This window comes from Rhinatrema bivittatum, chromosome 2, assembly GCF_901001135.1.
Source record: "Rhinatrema bivittatum chromosome 2, aRhiBiv1.1, whole genome shotgun sequence".
In the NCBI taxonomy this organism is placed as follows: Eukaryota; Metazoa; Chordata; class Amphibia; order Gymnophiona; family Rhinatrematidae; genus Rhinatrema; species Rhinatrema bivittatum.
In genome coordinates, this window is record NC_042616.1 from 427980989 (window position 1) to 427999178 (window position 18190).

Genomic DNA, 18190 nt, shown 5'->3' on the forward strand with positions numbered 1-18190 from the left:
CGTATCTACAAAAAGACAAAGACAAGATGGAAGCGGTACAGAGAAGGGCGACCAGGAAGGTGGAGGATCTTCATCGGATGACGTACGTGGAGAGATTGAAGAATCTAAATATGTACACCCTGGAGGAAAGGAGGAGCAGAGGAGATATGATACAGACTTTCAGATACTTGAAAGGTTTTAATGATCCAAAGACAACAACAAACCTTTTCCGTAGGAAAAAAATCAGCAGAACCAGGGGGGTCACGATTTGAAGCTCCAGGGAGGAAGATTCAGAACCAATGTCAGGAAGTATTTCTTCACGGAGAGGGTGGTGGATGCCTGGAATGCCCTTCCAGAGGAAGTGGTGAAGACCAGAACTGTGAAGGACTTCAAAGGGGCGTGGGATAAACACTGTGGATCCATAAAGTCAAGAGGCCGCCAATGAAGAGTGGGTGACTCGCCAGAATGATGGCTACTGCCTGGACACAATACCCTTATTCAATAAACATACACATGCTTACTGTGACTCCAACATCGCTCTAAGCTTCAACAGCAAGAGGAAATGTGGAAAAAAGGATTTGCACTCACAAAGAGGGGAGTAGCTGGCTTGTTACGGCGGTTACTACCCCAAACCAAATAAGCCTGATACTTCACTTTCAATGCATATACAGCATAGCTCTCTGCTTCAACGGCAGGGGAGAAGAAAAACTGATACTTCACACATCCAGCAGAGCTCTCTGCTTCAACGGCAGGGGAGAAGAAAAAAGGGTTCGCACTCACAAAGCGGGGAGTAGCTGGCTTGTTATGGCAGTTACTACCCCAAACCAAATGTGCCTGATACTTCACTTTCAATGCATATCCAGCATGGCTCTCTGCTTCAACGGCATGGGAGAAAGACTGATACATCACGCATTTCCAGCATAGCTCTCTGCTTCAACGGCAGGGGAGAAGAAAAACTGATACTTCACGCATATCCAGCATAGCTCTCTGCTTCAATGGCAGGGGAGAAGAAAAACTGATACTTCACGCATATCCAGCATAGCTCTCTGCTTCAACGGCAGGAGAGAAGAAAAACTGATACTTCACGCATATCCAGCATAGCTCCCTGCTTCAACAGCAGGGGAGAAGAAAAACAACCAATAAGGGCTGTATAACATAGTCTGGGTAAAACAAATAAGCATGGGTGTGGCTTGCTTATTGCGGCGGTTACTACCCCTACTACCCCTATCTAAAGCTGGATATTTCACTTGGATGCAGCTCCATCGCTGCTCTCTGCATTGATGGTGGGGGTGAAAGGGAAATAGAACCAAGAGCTAAGAGAAACAGATAGGTATGTGAGAAGGGATGTGTGGAGCTTGCTGGGCGGACTGGATGGGCCGTTTGGTCTTCTTCTGCCGTCATTTCTATGTTTCTATGTTTCATCATTGTAAAGTGGAAACAGTTTGGCACCACCTGGACGGACGCTGCTGCCATCAGCCTTTCCCTCCAAAGTCAGTAGCCGTGAGTTAAAGAAACTGCTGTGGAAGGTTACTTTGAGGCCTAAGATTACTTTAAAAGGTTTTCTCTGGCTGAGACTAGGGAAAGTTTTGACTATTCAACAGTTTCAAGATTACAAACATAGTCTGTATGGAAGGGTGGCAAAAAGGCAGCCACTGCTGAAGAAAAGGCATGGGATATGCCGCATAGTGTTTGCAAAGAAACACTTAGAGGGCACTGCGCACATGTGGGAGGAGGTTTCGTGGTCTGATGAGACCAAAGAGGAACTTCCTGGTTTCGGTGCCAAGCGATATGTGTGGAATAAAACAAGCACAGCATGTCACCCTGAAACAGCATTTCTGCAGCAAAGCATGGGGGTGGCAGCGTTATGTCATGATGATGATTTGCAGCAGCGGGGACAGGGAGGCTTGTAAAGATCAAGGGAAAGTTCCCTGTACGTACCCAGATCAGTCCAGACTGTGGATTCAACAGTTACTCTGCAACCAGGACCTCCCGTCGGCAGAGGCGGAACAGGCTGAGCGTCTCGAAGCCGTTGTCGCTTATGGGGCTGATGCGCTCTACGACCTCATCCGCGTCCAGTCTAAGGTGATGGCCTCGGTGGTCTCTGCCAGATGACTCCTCTGGCTGCGCAATTGGTCGGCCGATCCGTCCTCCAAAGCCCGGCTGGGCACGTTGCCTTTCAAAGGTAAGCTGCTTTTTGGTGAGGACCTTGAGAAGCTTATGGATTCCTTGGGGGACAATAAGGGCCAGCCTGCGCGCTCCACCCCCAAGCCGGCCAGCCAATGAAGTTCACTTGGCTCATTCCTCAGTCCCCTTCCTAGGCGGCCGCCTCTCCCTGTTTTTCGAGGAATGGGTCAAAATCACGTCGGACCAGTGGGACCTCGACATTATCAGAGACGGGTACGCCTTCGAAATTGTTCGCGCCCTACCAGATCTTTTTCTCTTTTCCCCATGCGGGTGGAGCAATCCCTCGCCAGGCTCCTGAGTCTGGGTGCGGTGGTCCCGGTCCCAGACAAGGAGCTTGGCGCAGGCCAGTATTCTATTTACTTCGTCGTCCCCAAGAAGGACGGGTCTTTTCGTCCGATCCTAGACCTCAAAAGAGTCAACCGGGCCCTCAAGATCCCGCATTTCCGCATGGAAACCCTGCGAGCGGTCATCGCGGCGGTTCGCCCCGGAGAGTTCCTTGCCTCACTTGATTTGACAGAGGCGTACTTCCATATTCCGATTCCCCGCGATTACCAGAAGTATCTTCGCTTCCATGTCCTCAATCAAGATTTCCAGTTTTGGGCACTTCTCTTCGGTCTCGCGACCGCGCCTCGCACCTTCACCAAGATCATGGTGGTGGTGGCAGCGGCTCTTCGCAGGGAGGGAATTCTTGTTCATCCCTACCTGGACGATTGGCTCGTGCGGGCCAAGTCGGAGGCTCTTTGTCGGCAGGCGTGGATCGCATGCTAGCTCTTCTCGCTTCTCTCGGGTGGATAGTGAATTTCTCCAAGAGCAACCTTCAGCCCTCCCAGGAGTTAGAGTTCCTGGGAGCCCACTTCAACACCCTGGTGGGCAAGGTCTTCTTGCCCCGTGTGAGGGCTCTCAAGTTGATCAACCAGATTCAGAATCTTATCTCGCTGCCTTTTCTGACGGCCTGGGATTACCTACAGGACTTGGGATCCATGGCGTCCACCATCGACCTAGTCCCCTGGGCTTTTGCTCATATGCGACCGTTACAGAAAGCTTTGCTATCCCATTGGCAGCTGGTGTTGGAACAGTATCACCTAGTCCTCCCGTTTTTGGACTCTACCATCGCCGACTTGCAGTGGTGGCTTTCCCTTCCTCATCTTCTACAGGGAATGCCTCTCCAAGCCCCACAGTGAACGATAGTAACAACGGACGCCAGTCTGCCACAGACCTGGGACCAGGGAGAAGATTCACCTTTTGGCAGGGCAGTGATCCTAAGCACAAAGCAAAAGCAACAATGGAGTGGCTCAGTAAGAAGAGAGTGAATGTCCTCGAGTGACTCCAGTCGAAGCGCAGACCTGAATCCAGTAAAAAAATCTGTGGCGAGACTTGAAGACTGCAGTCCACAGATGATCCCCAGTGAAGTACCACTGTGCAAAGATGATAGACACTTAACGTGACCTAAACCACTCACGGCTGCTGTTGCTGCAAAAGGGGCTTCCATCAAGTATTGAGGCAAAGGTTGTGAAGATCTGTTAAGACTGAAAGGTTTTTCACCTATGTTTTAAGCTCCAGCTCATTGGTTCCAAACGGGATTTTCAGGTCAGGGGTTTATTTGTACCTGCTTTGTAGCCATAGAAATTCCATTTTATTTGCATTTAGGTAAAGTTTATTTTTTTGTCCATTCTTGAATGGTTGTAAAACACATGCTTGGCTTATTTATAGATGTCACTGGATAAGCTTTTATGCGGATGATGTACAAGTGGAACATTTTGTGTGTGTGAGTATGTAAATACACACACACACACACACACACGAATGTTATATTTTTTTTATATAAAAGTTATCCAAAATACATATAGTTTTTATCAAAAGACAGCTTGAAATAAAAATGTAAGTGAAAACAAAAAAAAAAGGCAAAACTGAAAGCAAAACAGTAGGGTAAAAACCTATGAGATAAAAAGAGAGACAAAGGTGCGGATATAGCTCCAGATGGAGGCTCAGCGGGGGACCAGTGGAAAACGCACAAACATAAAAAGGAAGACCCATGATTTAACACGTGCTTATGGGAGCTGTGCGTAAGAGGGTAACAGTTGTGATGTGCCTATGCAAATTCTAAAGTGCAGACGTACATGTCTGGTCGAAGACATGGCAGCTGACATTCAATGCCAAGAAGTGCAAAGTCATGCATATGGGGAGTGGAAATCCGAATGAACTGTATTCGATGGGGGGAGAAAGGCTGATGTGCACGGAGCAGGAGAGAGACCTTGGGGTGATGGTGTCTAATGATCTGAAGTCGGCGAAACAATGTGACAAGGCGATAGCTAAAGCCAGAAGAATGCTGGGCTGCATAGAGAGAGGAATATCGAGTAAGAAAAGGGAAGTGATTATCCCCTTGTACAGGTCCTTGGTGAGACCTCACCTGGAGTATTGTGTTCAGTTCTGGAGACCGTATCTCCGAAGAGACAGAGACAAGATGGAGGCGGTCCAGAGAAGGGTGACCAAAAAGGTGGAAGGTCTTCATCAAATGACTTATGAGGAGAGATTGAAGAATCTAAATATGTACACCCTGGAGGAAAGGAGGAGCAGAGGTGATATGATACAGACTTTCAGATACTTGAAAGGTTTTAATGATCCAATGACAACGACAAACCTTTTCCATAGGAAAAAAATCAGCAGAACCAGGGGTCACGATTTGAAGCTCCAGGGAGGAAGATTCAGAACCAATGTCAGGAAGTATTTCTTCACGGAGAGGGTGGTGGATGCCTGGAATGCCCTTCCAAAGGAAGTGGTGAAGACCAGAACTGTGAAGGACTTCAAAGGGGCGTGGGATAAACACTGTGGATCCATAAAATCAAGAGGCCGTCAATAAAGAGTGGGTGGCTCGCCAGAATGACGGCTACTGCCTGGAGATAATACCCTTATTCAATAAACATACACATGGTTACTGTGACTCCAACATCACTCTAAGCTACAACAGCAAGAGGAAATGTGGAAAAAAGGATTCGCACTCACAAAGTGGGGAGTAGCTGGCTTGTTACGGCGGTTACTACCCCAAACCAAATAAGCCTGATACTTCACTTTCAATACATATCCAGCATAGCTCTCTGCTTCAACGGCAGGGGAGAAGAAAAACTGATACTTCACACATAGCTCTCTGCTTCAACGGCAGGGGAGAAGAAAAACTGATACTTCACGCATATCTAGCATAGCTCTCTGCTTCAACGGCAGGGGAGAAGAAAAAAGGATTCGCACTCACAAAGCGGGGAGTAGCTGGCTTGTTACGGCGGTTACTACCCCAAACCAAATAAGCCTGATACTTCACTTTCAATGCATATCCTGCTTCAACCGCAGGGGAGAAGAAAAACTGATACTTCACGCATATCCAGCATAGCTCTCTACTTCAACGGCAGGGGAGAAGAAAAACTGATACTACACGCATATCCAGCATAGCTCCCTGCTTCAATGGCAGGGGAGAAGAAAAACAACCAATAAGGGCTGAATAACACAGTCTGGGTAAAACAAATAAACATGGGTGTAGCTTGCTTATTGCGGCGGTTACTACCCCTACTACCCCTAACTAATCAAGCTTGATATTTCACTTGGTTGCAGCTCCATCACTGCTCTCTACATTAATGGTGGGGGTGGAAGGGAAATAGAACCAAAGAGCTAAGAGAAACAGATAAGTATGAGAAAAAAATGTGAAGCTTGCTGGGCAGACTGGATGGGCCGTTTGGTCTTCTTCTGCCGTCATTTCTATGTTTCTATGTTTCTATGTTAGTAAATGGAAGAGTATTGTAGCTAGTGAGGTTAGAGACTGGAGTTGCTTTTAATTGCATAAATAATGCATAAAGTGGTAAGGCTCCTTTCTGCACATGCAGCATCTCCTCTTTTGCAAAGGAGGCCCAGGCGTTGGTAGAGCTGGTCTGCAGAGCAGCAGCCTCCAGTTCTCCTGAGATCTTCTGGTTAGAACAGCGGTCCTCAGCTGATGCGGCATTCGGATGACAGGCAATTCGAGCTGTACAGTTTCTTACCTGACTTTTAAGTCCCCAGAATTCCAGACTGTTGGGGAGAACTGTACAGAATTAGGATTGTGGCTTCCTCTTCATTCATCCAATCAGACCATTCTAGACCAGGGGATCATGCACATTGACCAGCAGATGGAGACAAAGATTAACAAACTTGCTGATGACACTTCTTATGTGCCTCTGCGCTGACAGCCTACTAGTATTCTCTGTCTGCAGCAGATGGTGTATGTGCATTCTGTGCTGTGGACTACAGCCTGGTAGGCTAAACAAGAAAATTAGCAGGGTGCTCATGAGGTGAAAGGCTTGTCCTCCTTCCCTCAGTTGAGCAGGGTCCTTAGCTGTATTCATCGCAAAGAGAAGTTCTGCCCCGAGAAGAAAGCCTTGTGCTCCATCCCTCAGTGGTGCAATCCAGTACAGGGGACTTGTAAGGGAATGGATTGCAGGTATCTCCTTTTTCGCCCTTGTCTCCTTCCCTCCTCTCTCTTTCTAGTGGCGCTTACTTCAACAAGGAGAGTCAGTGAGCTACAAGCGTTAGACTATTATTTTCCATATCTAGAGTTTTAACATGACAATGTGTCATTAAGGACTCATCCGTCATTCCTTCCTAAGATGGTATCTGCCTTCCACCTTAACCAGTCAATCACGCTACCGACTTTCTTCCCGAAGCCACACCAGTCGGAAACAGAAAAACGACTTTACACACTAGATTGTAAGCATGCCTAGCATACTACAAACAATGTACACAATCAAATTCCAGATCCTCTTAACTGTTCGTCTCTTTCAACCCAAATGCTCCAGGACTTCCTGTCATTAAGAGGACACTATCATCATGGATTTCCCAATTGATCAGGTTCTGTTACAGCAAGAGAGCGGAAACCTTGTCTACCTCACCAAAGGCTCACCAGGTCATAGCAATGGCAGTCTCTGTGGCACACCTAAGCGAAGTGCCTATCTATTCAGGACATATGCAAAGCCGCCACCTGCTCGTCACTGGACACCTTTACAACACATTACTGCCTGAACCAACAAGCAGACACGGCAGTGGGACAAGCTATTCTACAGGCGGGTACAACAAAAGAGACTGCCTACAATGGGATGCCAGTGCTTTCAGATGGTGCGTTTTGAGACAACTCGGAGGCTGTCATTTTGGGTGTCCTTTTGGGCAAGGTGCTGGGCTTGTTCATGGACAAAACTGAGTGCGGTCACTGCTGTGGTGCCTGTGGCTGTGAGTGCTTCACTTCTGCCGTGGGGCTGCTTTTTGTATGGCTTGCATTCAGGTGGGAGTAGTTCCCAGGGAGACATCTAAAGCCTCCGGAAAGTCGGCTGTGGTTTCTCTCCCACTTCGGGGAAGGCAATCAATGTGACAGTTTTGGTAGGAGTGCCTGCCATGTTGGACTCCTTCCCTGTAGATACCTCTGCTTCTCAGCAGCCACCTTCTGATACGGCGGTAGACAGACAGGGAACTGCCCCAGCTTTAGCGCTCGTGGGAGATATGCTTAAGAAAGCTCCTTTAGGTCAGGCTCAGGATGAAGATTTTTCACCTGAATTTTTTAGATTCTTGCATCAAGCCTTCTGTGCCATTCAGAAACCTAAAGGCAGGAGGAGGCTTTTGGAGGGCTTAAGGCTTTGTTCTGAGTTGTCTGCGTTGCTGCCTAGTGACCAGATACCCAGTACAAGGTCTGGGGGGCAGTGAAGTTGCCTTTATTCAGAAGATGCACAGTAAGAACTAGATGATCTGTTAGATTCCACTAGCTGTTCCTTGGTGGAGGACGAAGAGCTCCCCTCTGACAGAGAAAATGACTTTATTTGCTTTTCATAGGGACAAAAATGCAGCTCTCACTGATGAGATGGTTTCTTGCTATGCATAGCAGATTCGAAGGTTGAGGAGGCTCCTACCTGGGATCTCATTATTAAAGGAGTCCACAAGTCCAGTAAAGCTTTTCACTTTGAGGTGGAGGACATGGTGCTGGCTGAATGGCAGTCCCCAGAGAGTGGCCTCAGAAGAGTGAAAAAGTTTAATAAGCTGCATCCCCTTTCTCAGGAAGTAGTTCAGAGCTTATTCCCGATGTCTCAGGTAGGCGCTCTTGTCATGGCCTTTACTAAGTGGACCATGATCCCAATGGAGGGTAGTACTTCTCTTAAGGATCTTCAGGCCAGAAAGATTGGGCTGCCTTTGAAACATGTTTACTTAACAGCTCTTGCTGTGCAAATTTCTATTTCTGATGATTTGGTGGCACAGGTGCTCTTATACTGGATTCAGTAGCTCCTGGAAAGCGAAGAAGCTGCTAGAATGGAATCTGCTATTGTATTCTTGGCTGATGCCATATATGATCCTCTAAATCATTGGTTTCAGCCGTAGCGGCCAGAAGACATCTCTGGCTCCACAAATGGGCAGTAGATTTGTGGTCTGAGTCTTGATTAGGCAAACTTTACTTTAAAGGAAAGCTTCTGTTTTGGGAAATAGCTGGAGCAATTAGTTAAAAATCTCAGGGATCCGAAGCTGCAAAGACTTTCTAAGGATAGAGGTCACTTGCTTTATCGATCTAGCATAGGTTGTGGTCTGTTTCGGAAGTTCAGGGCATTACAAGCCCGGCAAGCAGTTTTCATATTATTCCTTCAAGACTAAAGGAAAGAACCACTCCTTTTGTGGCTCCAAAAGACTATAGCCCCTCAGGAGCCGGTCGAGTCCTGCAGTGGAGTGAGGCGGGTTCACTCTTCCGGTGGTAGGTGGTCACTTATAATAGTTTTATCAGACGTGGACTTGAACAGTCTCTGATCAGTGGATGTTGAATGTCATCCACTTTGGCTACACCCTAGAGCTTGCTGCTTCTATTTCTGCTGCTTTCTTGGTGTCTTCCTGTGACTGTCACCAAAAGGTTAGCAGTTCAAGATACTTTTTTCAGGCTTCAGTTACTACAGGCAGTGGTGCCAGCTCCTTTTTCCGAGCCTGGTTGGTATTCAGTTTATTTTGTGGTTCCCAGAAAGGGCGGGACTTACAAAAACTATCCTCGATGTAAAAAGAGTGAACTCCAACCTCTGTGTTACTCACTTCAGATGAAAACTTTGTTTTGTACTAATAGCAGTCTAGGAGGGTGAGTTTCTGTTGTCCCTGGACCTGTCGGAAGCATATTCTTATCAGGCTGGGAGTCCAAAAGTACCTTTGTTTCTGCATTCTACAGCAATATTTTCAGTTCAGAATGCTCCCCTTTGGGCTAGCCACAGCCCTATGGTGGTGGTGGTGGCGGCCATTTTAAGGAAAGAAGGGATCATGGTCCACCCTTAGCTGGATGATTGGCTGGTCAAGGCCAAGTCTTGCCAAAAAGGTGTTTAGGTATCCAACAAGAATGGTCCAACTTGGGCTGGGTGATCAGTTTTGAAAAAAGAGAAAGCTAGATGTGTCCCGCTTCCCTTGTGAAATGCTGTGGCCTCCGTTTAGGCCAGCAGTCTCTCAGTGGGATCTCAGTTTGGTTCTGAAAGCATTAGTGGTGTCTCCCTTTGAGCCTTTGAAACATGCATCACATAAAGATATTTCCTTGAAGGCGGTTTTTCTAGTGGCAATCAGTTCGACTTGGCATATTTTGGAATTCAGACTCTTTCCTGTAGGGATCTGGTTTTGGTGTTTGTGGCAGGTTTGGTATCTCGTCGTGTTGGCATGCCACCTCAAGTCGGTCTGTTTCTTTACCAGCTTTCTCTAAGGATGAGGGTCAGAGCAAAAATAAAACTTTGAAGTTTTTGAATTTCCATCGGGTGCTTATTAGGTATTTGGAAGTTACTAATCATTTTCATAAGACAGGCTGTTTATCTTGTTTGGAGGCCCACATAAGCATGAGGCTGTTTCCAAAGCTACTCTGGTAAGGTTGATCAAATATACAATTTTTTCAGCATATATGCTTAAACGTCATCGAGCGCCCAGGATTATTCATGCTCAGTCTTCCTCCTGGGTGGAAGCAGTTGCTATTGCACCAGTGGATATTTGTAAGGCAGCAACTTGGTCATCCTTGTAATCTTTTGCTAAGCATTATAGATTGGATGTGTTGGCCAAGGAGGACGTGGCCTTTGGGGCAGGCATTGTCAGTGGCCTTCGCATCATCCCTCCTGAATTACTTTGGTACTTCCCACTTGTCTCGACTAGACTTATGTAGTAAGATGAAATACAAGGAGAAATTTTTACCTGTTAGTTTTCTTTCCAAGAATCCTGCAATATCAGTCCAGGACCCACCCGGAAAGGATAAGCCTTATATAGAAAGAGAAAGTCTCATTGTCAGGTATCTGTCTTATATACATGTAATACAGAGGGGTCAATTCTCTTATCAGCTTTTAGTTTTTTGTTTTCCTGTCCTCTCTTAGGTTATGTGTTATCTCTGTTCTTTAGGGGGTGCGGAAAGGTATTTATTTATTTTTAAAATTTGTATTCCACTGATCCACAAATCTCAGCAGATAACATCAAAACATTCATAATAAAATACAGAAAACAATTCGGAGATACAAGCAGTAAGAGGATTTTCTCTCTGAAACAAACATTTTTCAAGTTTTTCAGATTTTTCTCAATTTGGCTGTTTATGATCTATTCAATGCTTTGAGGGGGGATATGATAGAAGTCTTTAAAATCATGAGAGTTCTAGAACGGGTAGATGTAACTCGGTTATTTACACTTTTGGATAATAGAAGGACTAGGGGGCACTCCATGAAGTTAGCATGGGGCACATTTAAAACTAATCGGTGAAAATTCTTTTTCACTTAATGCACAATTAAACTCTGGAATTTGTTGCCAGAGGATGTGGTTAGTGCAGTTAGTGTAGCTGTGTTTAAAAAAAAAAGTTTGGATAAGTTCTTGGAGGAGAAGTCCATTAACTGCTATTAATCAAGTTGACTTGGGGAATGGCCTCTGCTAATACTGGCATTAGTAGTATGGGATCTATTTAATGTTTGGGTACTTGCCTAGTTCTTGTGCCTGGTTTGGCCACTGTTGGAAACAGGATGCTGGGCTTGATGGACCCTTGGTCTGACCCAGTATGGCAATTTCTTATGTTCTTACTGAGTTGCTCCTGTGCTGTGCCACCTCTAAGTAATTGCAATGATGTCACCAAGGAAAACTGTGTTCTCTGCTTCCCTCTGCTGGTGGGAGGGACATAACTCATGCATCTTGACTGGATTGGTGTAGCAGGATTCATGGTAATTAACAAGTAAATATTTTTCCTTACCACTGTCTATTCGTGTTCTGTTCATTCTCCCTGTGCATTTGCTTTGCTTTCTTTTAAGTGGGATGTTTTTGTGTACCCTTTTCTTAGTTTTTAGAAGTATAGTGCTTTGAAAGGATCTTATCTGTGAAGGGGGAGGGTGGGGCATGAGAGATACAATACTAGGATAACGTGGTGGTGGTGGTGGTGCTGCTGCTGCTGCTCTAACTCCCATGTGATAAGAGATTTCATTGGTCTGTCACCTGAGGTGGGATGGAAAATACTCAATCGTTTTCTTTTTTTTAAGATGGTGTGAGAGAACTGATAGAACAGGAATTGAGAGAGAAGCCAAAATTCCCATTCTTGCTTTCCTTGCATCTTCTCTATCTGAGGTCCAAGATGTCCCCTCGTTACCTCCCTTCTGATCCAGACTTAATATAGTTCATCTAAACTGGCATAACCTGGCACCAAACTAGTCTACCCTCTGCTTTATTCCTGGTTTCTGCAGAGTCCAGTATTTCAACATGATGTTAGTTTTTTAAAGGATGTGCACAAGAAAAAAAGTTTAATTTTTCTTGTTTTTCCATTGTTTGTTTTTTAATTTCCTTTTGCTGCATTTCTTATGTGGATAAAATGCATTTTTAAACCTGCCATGCACAAAGTTGATCTTATGCTCATAAGTACGATTTTATATGCATAAAAATTAATGAAACGAAATAGTAAGAATGCACATTCTCTGCTTTTTATTATAAGTTGCCCTGAGTAGGATGCCAGCTAAGAACTGAAAATAAATTGAGGAGGGAGGCACAGGATGGGGGTTAGAGGGAAGTTGATGAAGCGAAGTGCAAAGGATTATCTGGGGTTTTTTTTCTCTTTCTTACCCCATTAGTCAGATCTCAGCTTCCTCTTGGTGTCGGGCAGAAGCGGGAAACCTTTGGGTGGCCCTGTGAAGTACAGTATCATGGGAGAAGGCAAGCTGATTGGACCACAGGCCTACCTTACCAGTAGAGGAGCCATCTACATTTTATTGGGATTTGGTGAGACACTGAAATTAAAATGCCATTTCTTTCTTTTTCTTTTTTTTAAATACCTGCTGCTTCCTGAATGCTCAGGGACTGTAGAAGTGAGTTCCCTGAAGCCCCTGTAGCAGTTTTGTAACCTGTGCCGTCTCCTGCTGGGAGAGGCTGCCATTGGGAGAGCTGTGAAGTCCTGTAGAATCTGAACTGCTGCCACATGAGCCGCAGAAGCATCTGCTGGGGGAGGCCAGCATGGGAGATGGTGTGAGAGAGCTCCCGAACAGTCAGTGCTCTGTAAGCCGGATTTCTTCAGTACCGTTCCTCAGGAAAGGTGTGAAAAGAGTCTTAAACTGTTTGACTGTGAAATACATGGCCAAAGATGGTAAGTGCATGAGGATTGAAAGCTTGGCCAAGTTACCAACCAGTGGCGCATGCCCTAAATCTGTGCATGCTATAACTATACCCCACCCTCTTGCCCTCCCTCCATTCATTATTGAGAGAATCTTTGCATTGAAGTCAGTGGCTCGCAGCTCGTGCTTCCCTGCAGTGCTTCTCTGCTGGCCTTTCCCCATCTCCTCCTCCTGAGACCTTGCACTGTAGTGCCCATTTGTGCTTTGCAGGGAATGTCCAGGCTGTGGCTCTCAGGGATATCTTTGTACAAGCCAAGAACCGGGACAACTTCCCCCACATCCTACAGGCGCAAGAGCCAGAATGGGAGAAGAGACGCTCCATCAACTTGTCTGAACTGATTGACGTTTACAGGTACAGCTTTCTTGCCTCGCGGTAACCGTATTCATGTTTCCCGCTAAGGTTTTGAATGACCATGGTAGTTTCTATCCCTCACAAGGTCTTATTTTGGGGCATGCCTTCTGCTCGTGAAGCCTCCAGCTTGGCGCCTTCCTTTCCCAAGGCCTCTGCTCATGTACTGGCTCTCAGTCAGTTAACGTGCCCATATTTGACCAATCACACAACCTGTGAAATCCGTTCTGAGGAAACGTGCATTATCCACAGCAGGCCCTTCACTTTGGAACTCGCTCCCTCCAGACCTTCGTTTAGAACCATGCCACTCTACATTTAAAGGGAAACTTAAGACTTGGCTTTTCAAACAAGCTTTCCCCTAGAGCCAAGAACACGAAGAAAAGTCTTTTCAAGCCCACGAGTTATTCAGATCTATTTTTTCTTCCTTTGTTAATCAGAAATTTACACATGCTGACTTCAATGTAAAACTTATTACTTTGTTTTTGTTCAATGTAAAACTTCTTTTATTCTGTTCTATGTAAACCGCTATTTGTAGCGATAGTTACTGTTCTTTGTGAACCGGGGTGATATGTATATTATACAGGAACCTCCGGTATATAAATTAATTTAAATAAATAAATAAATATTCCTTCGAAGTATTATATTTTTGTTTTTCAGGTACTAAGCATATAGAAGGCTATTATTAAACAGCCCACATTGGTGCAGATATTGGAGATAGTTTTTTATCTGCAGAGTTTGTTCTAGTAATGAAAGCAAAACTTGGCAGATATGATGATTACTGCTTGAAAAGGGTCCTGCAGAGATTTGTGTCTCTTTTTCAGCAGATAGTTTTTCCAAGCAAAATAACACACGTCTGTTTTGAAAATCCACAACTTTGTGTGTTTTTGCCTCTTCCAAACTCACCGCGTATGCAGGAACGCTTTTGTAATGTGCACATACCTTTAGAAAATGGGAATTTATCCCCAGTTATCCTCATAATGAATGATATTGGAGGGTGGGGGTTGTGTGTGTGTGTGTGTTCCTGCACATGGCAGTTATTGCAGTGTTCCTCTGTCCCTAATTGGTTCCTATAAGGTTCCTCCAGGGCTACAAACTGGTTTGGTTTACAGGGTATCTGTCTTGAAATCTTTATGAGGTTTGGCTCGAGAGAGGTTAATTTATTTATTTTTATTTCGGATTTTTTTTTTTGCTTATATTGGTCAGGTCAAACTGGAAATTGGACTTGTTTGCAGTCCTCGAGGACTGCTGCGGAGGCAGATACCAAGCATGTTATCCCCTGCTGAGAGAGGACATGCACATGTCAGCCAGTCAGCTGTGAGCACTAGTGGGTGCCAGCTTATAGCAGAAGCCTGTGGAACCTCCCAGCTAAAGGGTCATGTGAAAGAACAAAACTTTGAGGCACTGCTACATAACCGATAGTGCCACCTGCAGTCCCTCAGTATTTCTGTCTCCAGCAGATGGTAGAAGTGCAAACCTGCAGTCTGGAGTTTAAAAAAAAATAAATATTTTTATATATATATATATATCTTAGAGAGAAAAAGTTCGGCTCTCCGAGGTGTTAGGTTCCTTCGTGGGCGATCCCCCCGGGTAGAGCAGGAGGTTGGTGATCCCTGGAATAGCTCTGCCCTTATCTTCAGGGGGGGATGATAGCCGATGGTTCCGGTTCCCTTATCCCCTCTGGGACTCTGTCACTGGCCTGGGCTCAGCCTTCTTTGCAGAAGCAAGGAAGTATTTCAGTTATTCAGTTTTCTGCTCTTCGGTGTGTGTGTCCCTTTAAATGCTTTTATAAAAAAAAAAAAAAAAAGAAGGAGACAGAGCAACTTTTGCTTGTGCTCAAGTGTCTGAGTTCAGTTTTACTGCCAGGAGGCAGCTCGAAGTGAATGGGACCGAATTGTTGTGTGTGTCAGAGCTGGGAGAGCTTGTTCAGCATCCAGACAGCGCTGCTTGCAGTGCTCACAGGCAGGGTTTATTTTTAGGCCTGTTTTTTTGCCTGCATGGCGCCTCTGGGAAAGTTTGCCGTGGCTGCAGCTTAAGGCGCTTTCGCCTCAATTCGGCCACACTTTGTGGGGAATGCATCTCTGGTGGGGCGGGGACCTCCGCGGGTGCCCCGAGTGGCAGAAGGAGCATATTTTTGGCAGGACAGATTTTGGAGGCCCTGGGGGGGGGGGGGGGGGGGGGGGTGTCTGAGGAACCAGCAGCCATTTTGTGTACATGTTCTGGGTGCCAGGCTGCTGTTTCAGGGCCTCTGTTCTCCCCTCTCACACTTTTTCCTGCAGAACAATACCCTGCTGGTGGCAGGGCAAGAGAATAGATGTAGGGGACACTGATCTGGACCCTTCTTTGGATCCGGAATCTTTTTCTCTGGATTTTGTCCTTTTGATGCATAAGACCTATTTGGCCAGGAAGGGAGCTGGGATCAAGCGGCTTTTGCCTAGGAAGTCCTGGGTGGCAAAGAAGCCTAAGCAGGCAGAATCAGGTTTCCTGAGGCTTGTGGGTCTCAAGAGGTCTGTGGTGGAGGAGGGACACGTCTGATGAGATGGATGATCTGGACCAGATACAGGGGTCCGGTGGATCCGGGCAGGGACCCTGATAGTGAGTTGTTGGATCCATTACAGGATCCTATTAGTGCTGGAGGGGATCTCATACAGGACCCGGACAAGATTCAGACGGGGGACAATCCTTGGGTGGTCCGTATTTCTGAAGGAAGGAGTTGGGCCTGCTGATCCCCCAGGTTCTGGAGGAGCTGGAGATTAAGGTGGCTCAGGAGGAGTCAGACAATGAAGGAATGAACCCAATCCTGGAGGGATTGCAGGGTTCCCCTATGTCTTTCCTGTTACCAAAGATGGTGAAAAGTTTGGTGGATCAGTAGCCAGAGCTATGGCCAAATTGTATCCCTTGCTGAAGCAGACCCTGGAGTCTTGGAAGATCCCCAAGGTGGATGCGGTAGTATCCGCGGTTACCAAGAATACCATTCTGATGGCAGGTGTAGTGGCCTTGAAGGTATTCAGATCAGAAACTGGAAATCCGCTTTAAAAGGCTGTTTGAAGTTTCAGCTCTGAGCCTGCGTGCGACGGTCTGCGGGAGTCTGATGTAGAGAACTTGTTTGTGCTGGGTTCAGAAGGAGCACGATAAGAATTCGGGAATGACCATGGAGAATGCCCAAGCAGCTCGCTTGGAAGTGGGAGAGCCTATGTGGCAGATACCCTGTACGACTTGGTTCCTCCAGGAGCATAGTATCTACAGTGGCTTCGAGGAGTCTCCTGTGGTTGCGAAATTGGTCAGCGGATGTGTGGACTAAGGCCCAGCTGTCTAATCTGCCCTTTAAGTGGAAGCTGCTGTTTGGAGAAGATCTTGAGCAGCTCATGAAGCAATTGGGGGAGTCAAAGGGAGACAAGTTGCCTGAGGACAAGAAGAACCCCAAGAAGTTTTTTCCTCCACGTTCTTGATTTCAGGAGGGGAGGAGACTTCGAGCTGGCAGACGTCAGGCGCCGGTGGCCTCAAAGCAGAGTTCGGGTTGACAGCACTCTTTTTGAGACCAGCACAGGCCACCCGAGGGACAGTGGGTCTCAAGATGGGGGCAGACACAAGATCGGGCAATGAAGGTGTGCGGGTTCACTCCTCTCCAGCGGCTATTGGAGGGAGATTGGTCCTCTCTTATGAGGAGTGGACCAAGCTTATGTTGGACCAGTGTGTCCTTCAGGTGGTGAGAGAAGGCTATGCTTTAGAATTTTCTTGGCCACTCAGGGATGCCTTTGTAATCTCCCACTGTGTCTCCTGGAGCAAACAGGAGATGTTGCAACATCTGCAAGCTACTGCATGCCATTCTCCAAGTTCCTCCCCTGTAAAGTGGACAGGGTCTTTACTCCTTGTACTTCGTGGTGCCCAAAAAGGAATGGACTTTTTCGGCCCATTCTCAATCTGCAGAAGGTCAATGCTGCCCTGCGGGTGCCGCGTTTTTGGATGGAGACGTTGCGCACGGTGATAGCTGCGGTTTGCAAAGGGGAGTTTCTGGCGTCGATGGACTTGTCAGGAGTCTACCTACATATTCCCATTTGGACTGACCAACAGAGGTTTCTGAGGTTCATGGTGCTGGGGGAACTCTTCCAGTTTCAAGCTCTTCCCTTTGGGTTGGCGATGGCACCACACACTTTCACAAAGGCGATGGTGATAGTGGCAGTGGCTCTCAGGAAGGAAGGTATCCTGGTGCACCTGTATCTGGACAATTGGCTGATATGGGCAAAATCGCTGGGTGACAAACCTCGCAAAGAGTCATCTGGAGCCGACCCAATCCTTGGAATATCTAGGAGCTTACTTTGATACCCAGCTAGGGAAAGTGTTTCTGACTATGGGAGAGGGTCCTCAAGTTGTAGAGTCAGGGTCTTCAGCTGCTGGACCTGTTGGGGCCCAGGGTCTGGGATTACCTGAAGATGCTGGCTGCCATGGCATCTACGCTGGATTTAGTGCCATGGGCCTTTGCTCACATGCGTCCTCTACAGGGGGCTCTGTTATCCTGTTGGAATCCGCTGTCTGAAGAATTTCAGCTTTCTTTAACATTGCCAGAGGGTGCCAGGTCCAGACTTTTGTGATGGCTGTCTAGGCGCAGTCTGGAGAAGGGAATTGATCTGGAAATACCAGACTAGGTACTGGTGACCACTGATGCCAGCCTCTCTGGCTGGGGGGCGATTTGTCAGGGAAAATAAGCCCAAGGTCTGTGGTTACTGGAGGAAACCGTCTGGAGATCTGGGCAAGTGCGCAAGGCCTTGTTGTCATTTCTTCTGTTTGTCCGGGACAAGTTGGTGCGAGTGTTCTCTGACAATGCAATGACAGTGGCGTATATCATTCATCAGGGTGGTATGAAGAGTTGTCTGGTGGCCCTGGAGGTGCAAGAACTGTTCGTGTGGACAAAAAAACATCTGGTGAGTAGCTGCTGCTTATGTGGCCAGAGTGGACAACGTACAGGCGGACTTCTTCAGCAGACAGCATCTGGACCCAGGGGAGTGGGAGTTGATGGCAGAAGCCTTCACCTTGCTGCAGGCAAGGTGGAGCAGACCAATGGTGGACC

The 18190-nt window shown here is 46.7% G+C and overlaps 1 protein-coding gene across 3 annotated transcripts in view; it reads left to right on the forward strand.

The window, feature by feature from the left end:
• Nucleotides 1-18190, forward strand: part of FAM234B (family with sequence similarity 234 member B) — a 95821-nt gene that overhangs the window by 44491 nt on the left and 33140 nt on the right. For all 3 annotated transcript variants that reach the window (XM_029590283.1, XM_029590285.1, XM_029590284.1), the window contains exons 6-7: nucleotides 12243-12390; nucleotides 12990-13131. In XM_029590283.1, coding sequence (XP_029446143.1) covers nucleotides 12243-12390; nucleotides 12990-13131 — 290 coding nt within the window. The remainder of the gene's footprint in view (nucleotides 1-12242; nucleotides 12391-12989; nucleotides 13132-18190) is intronic.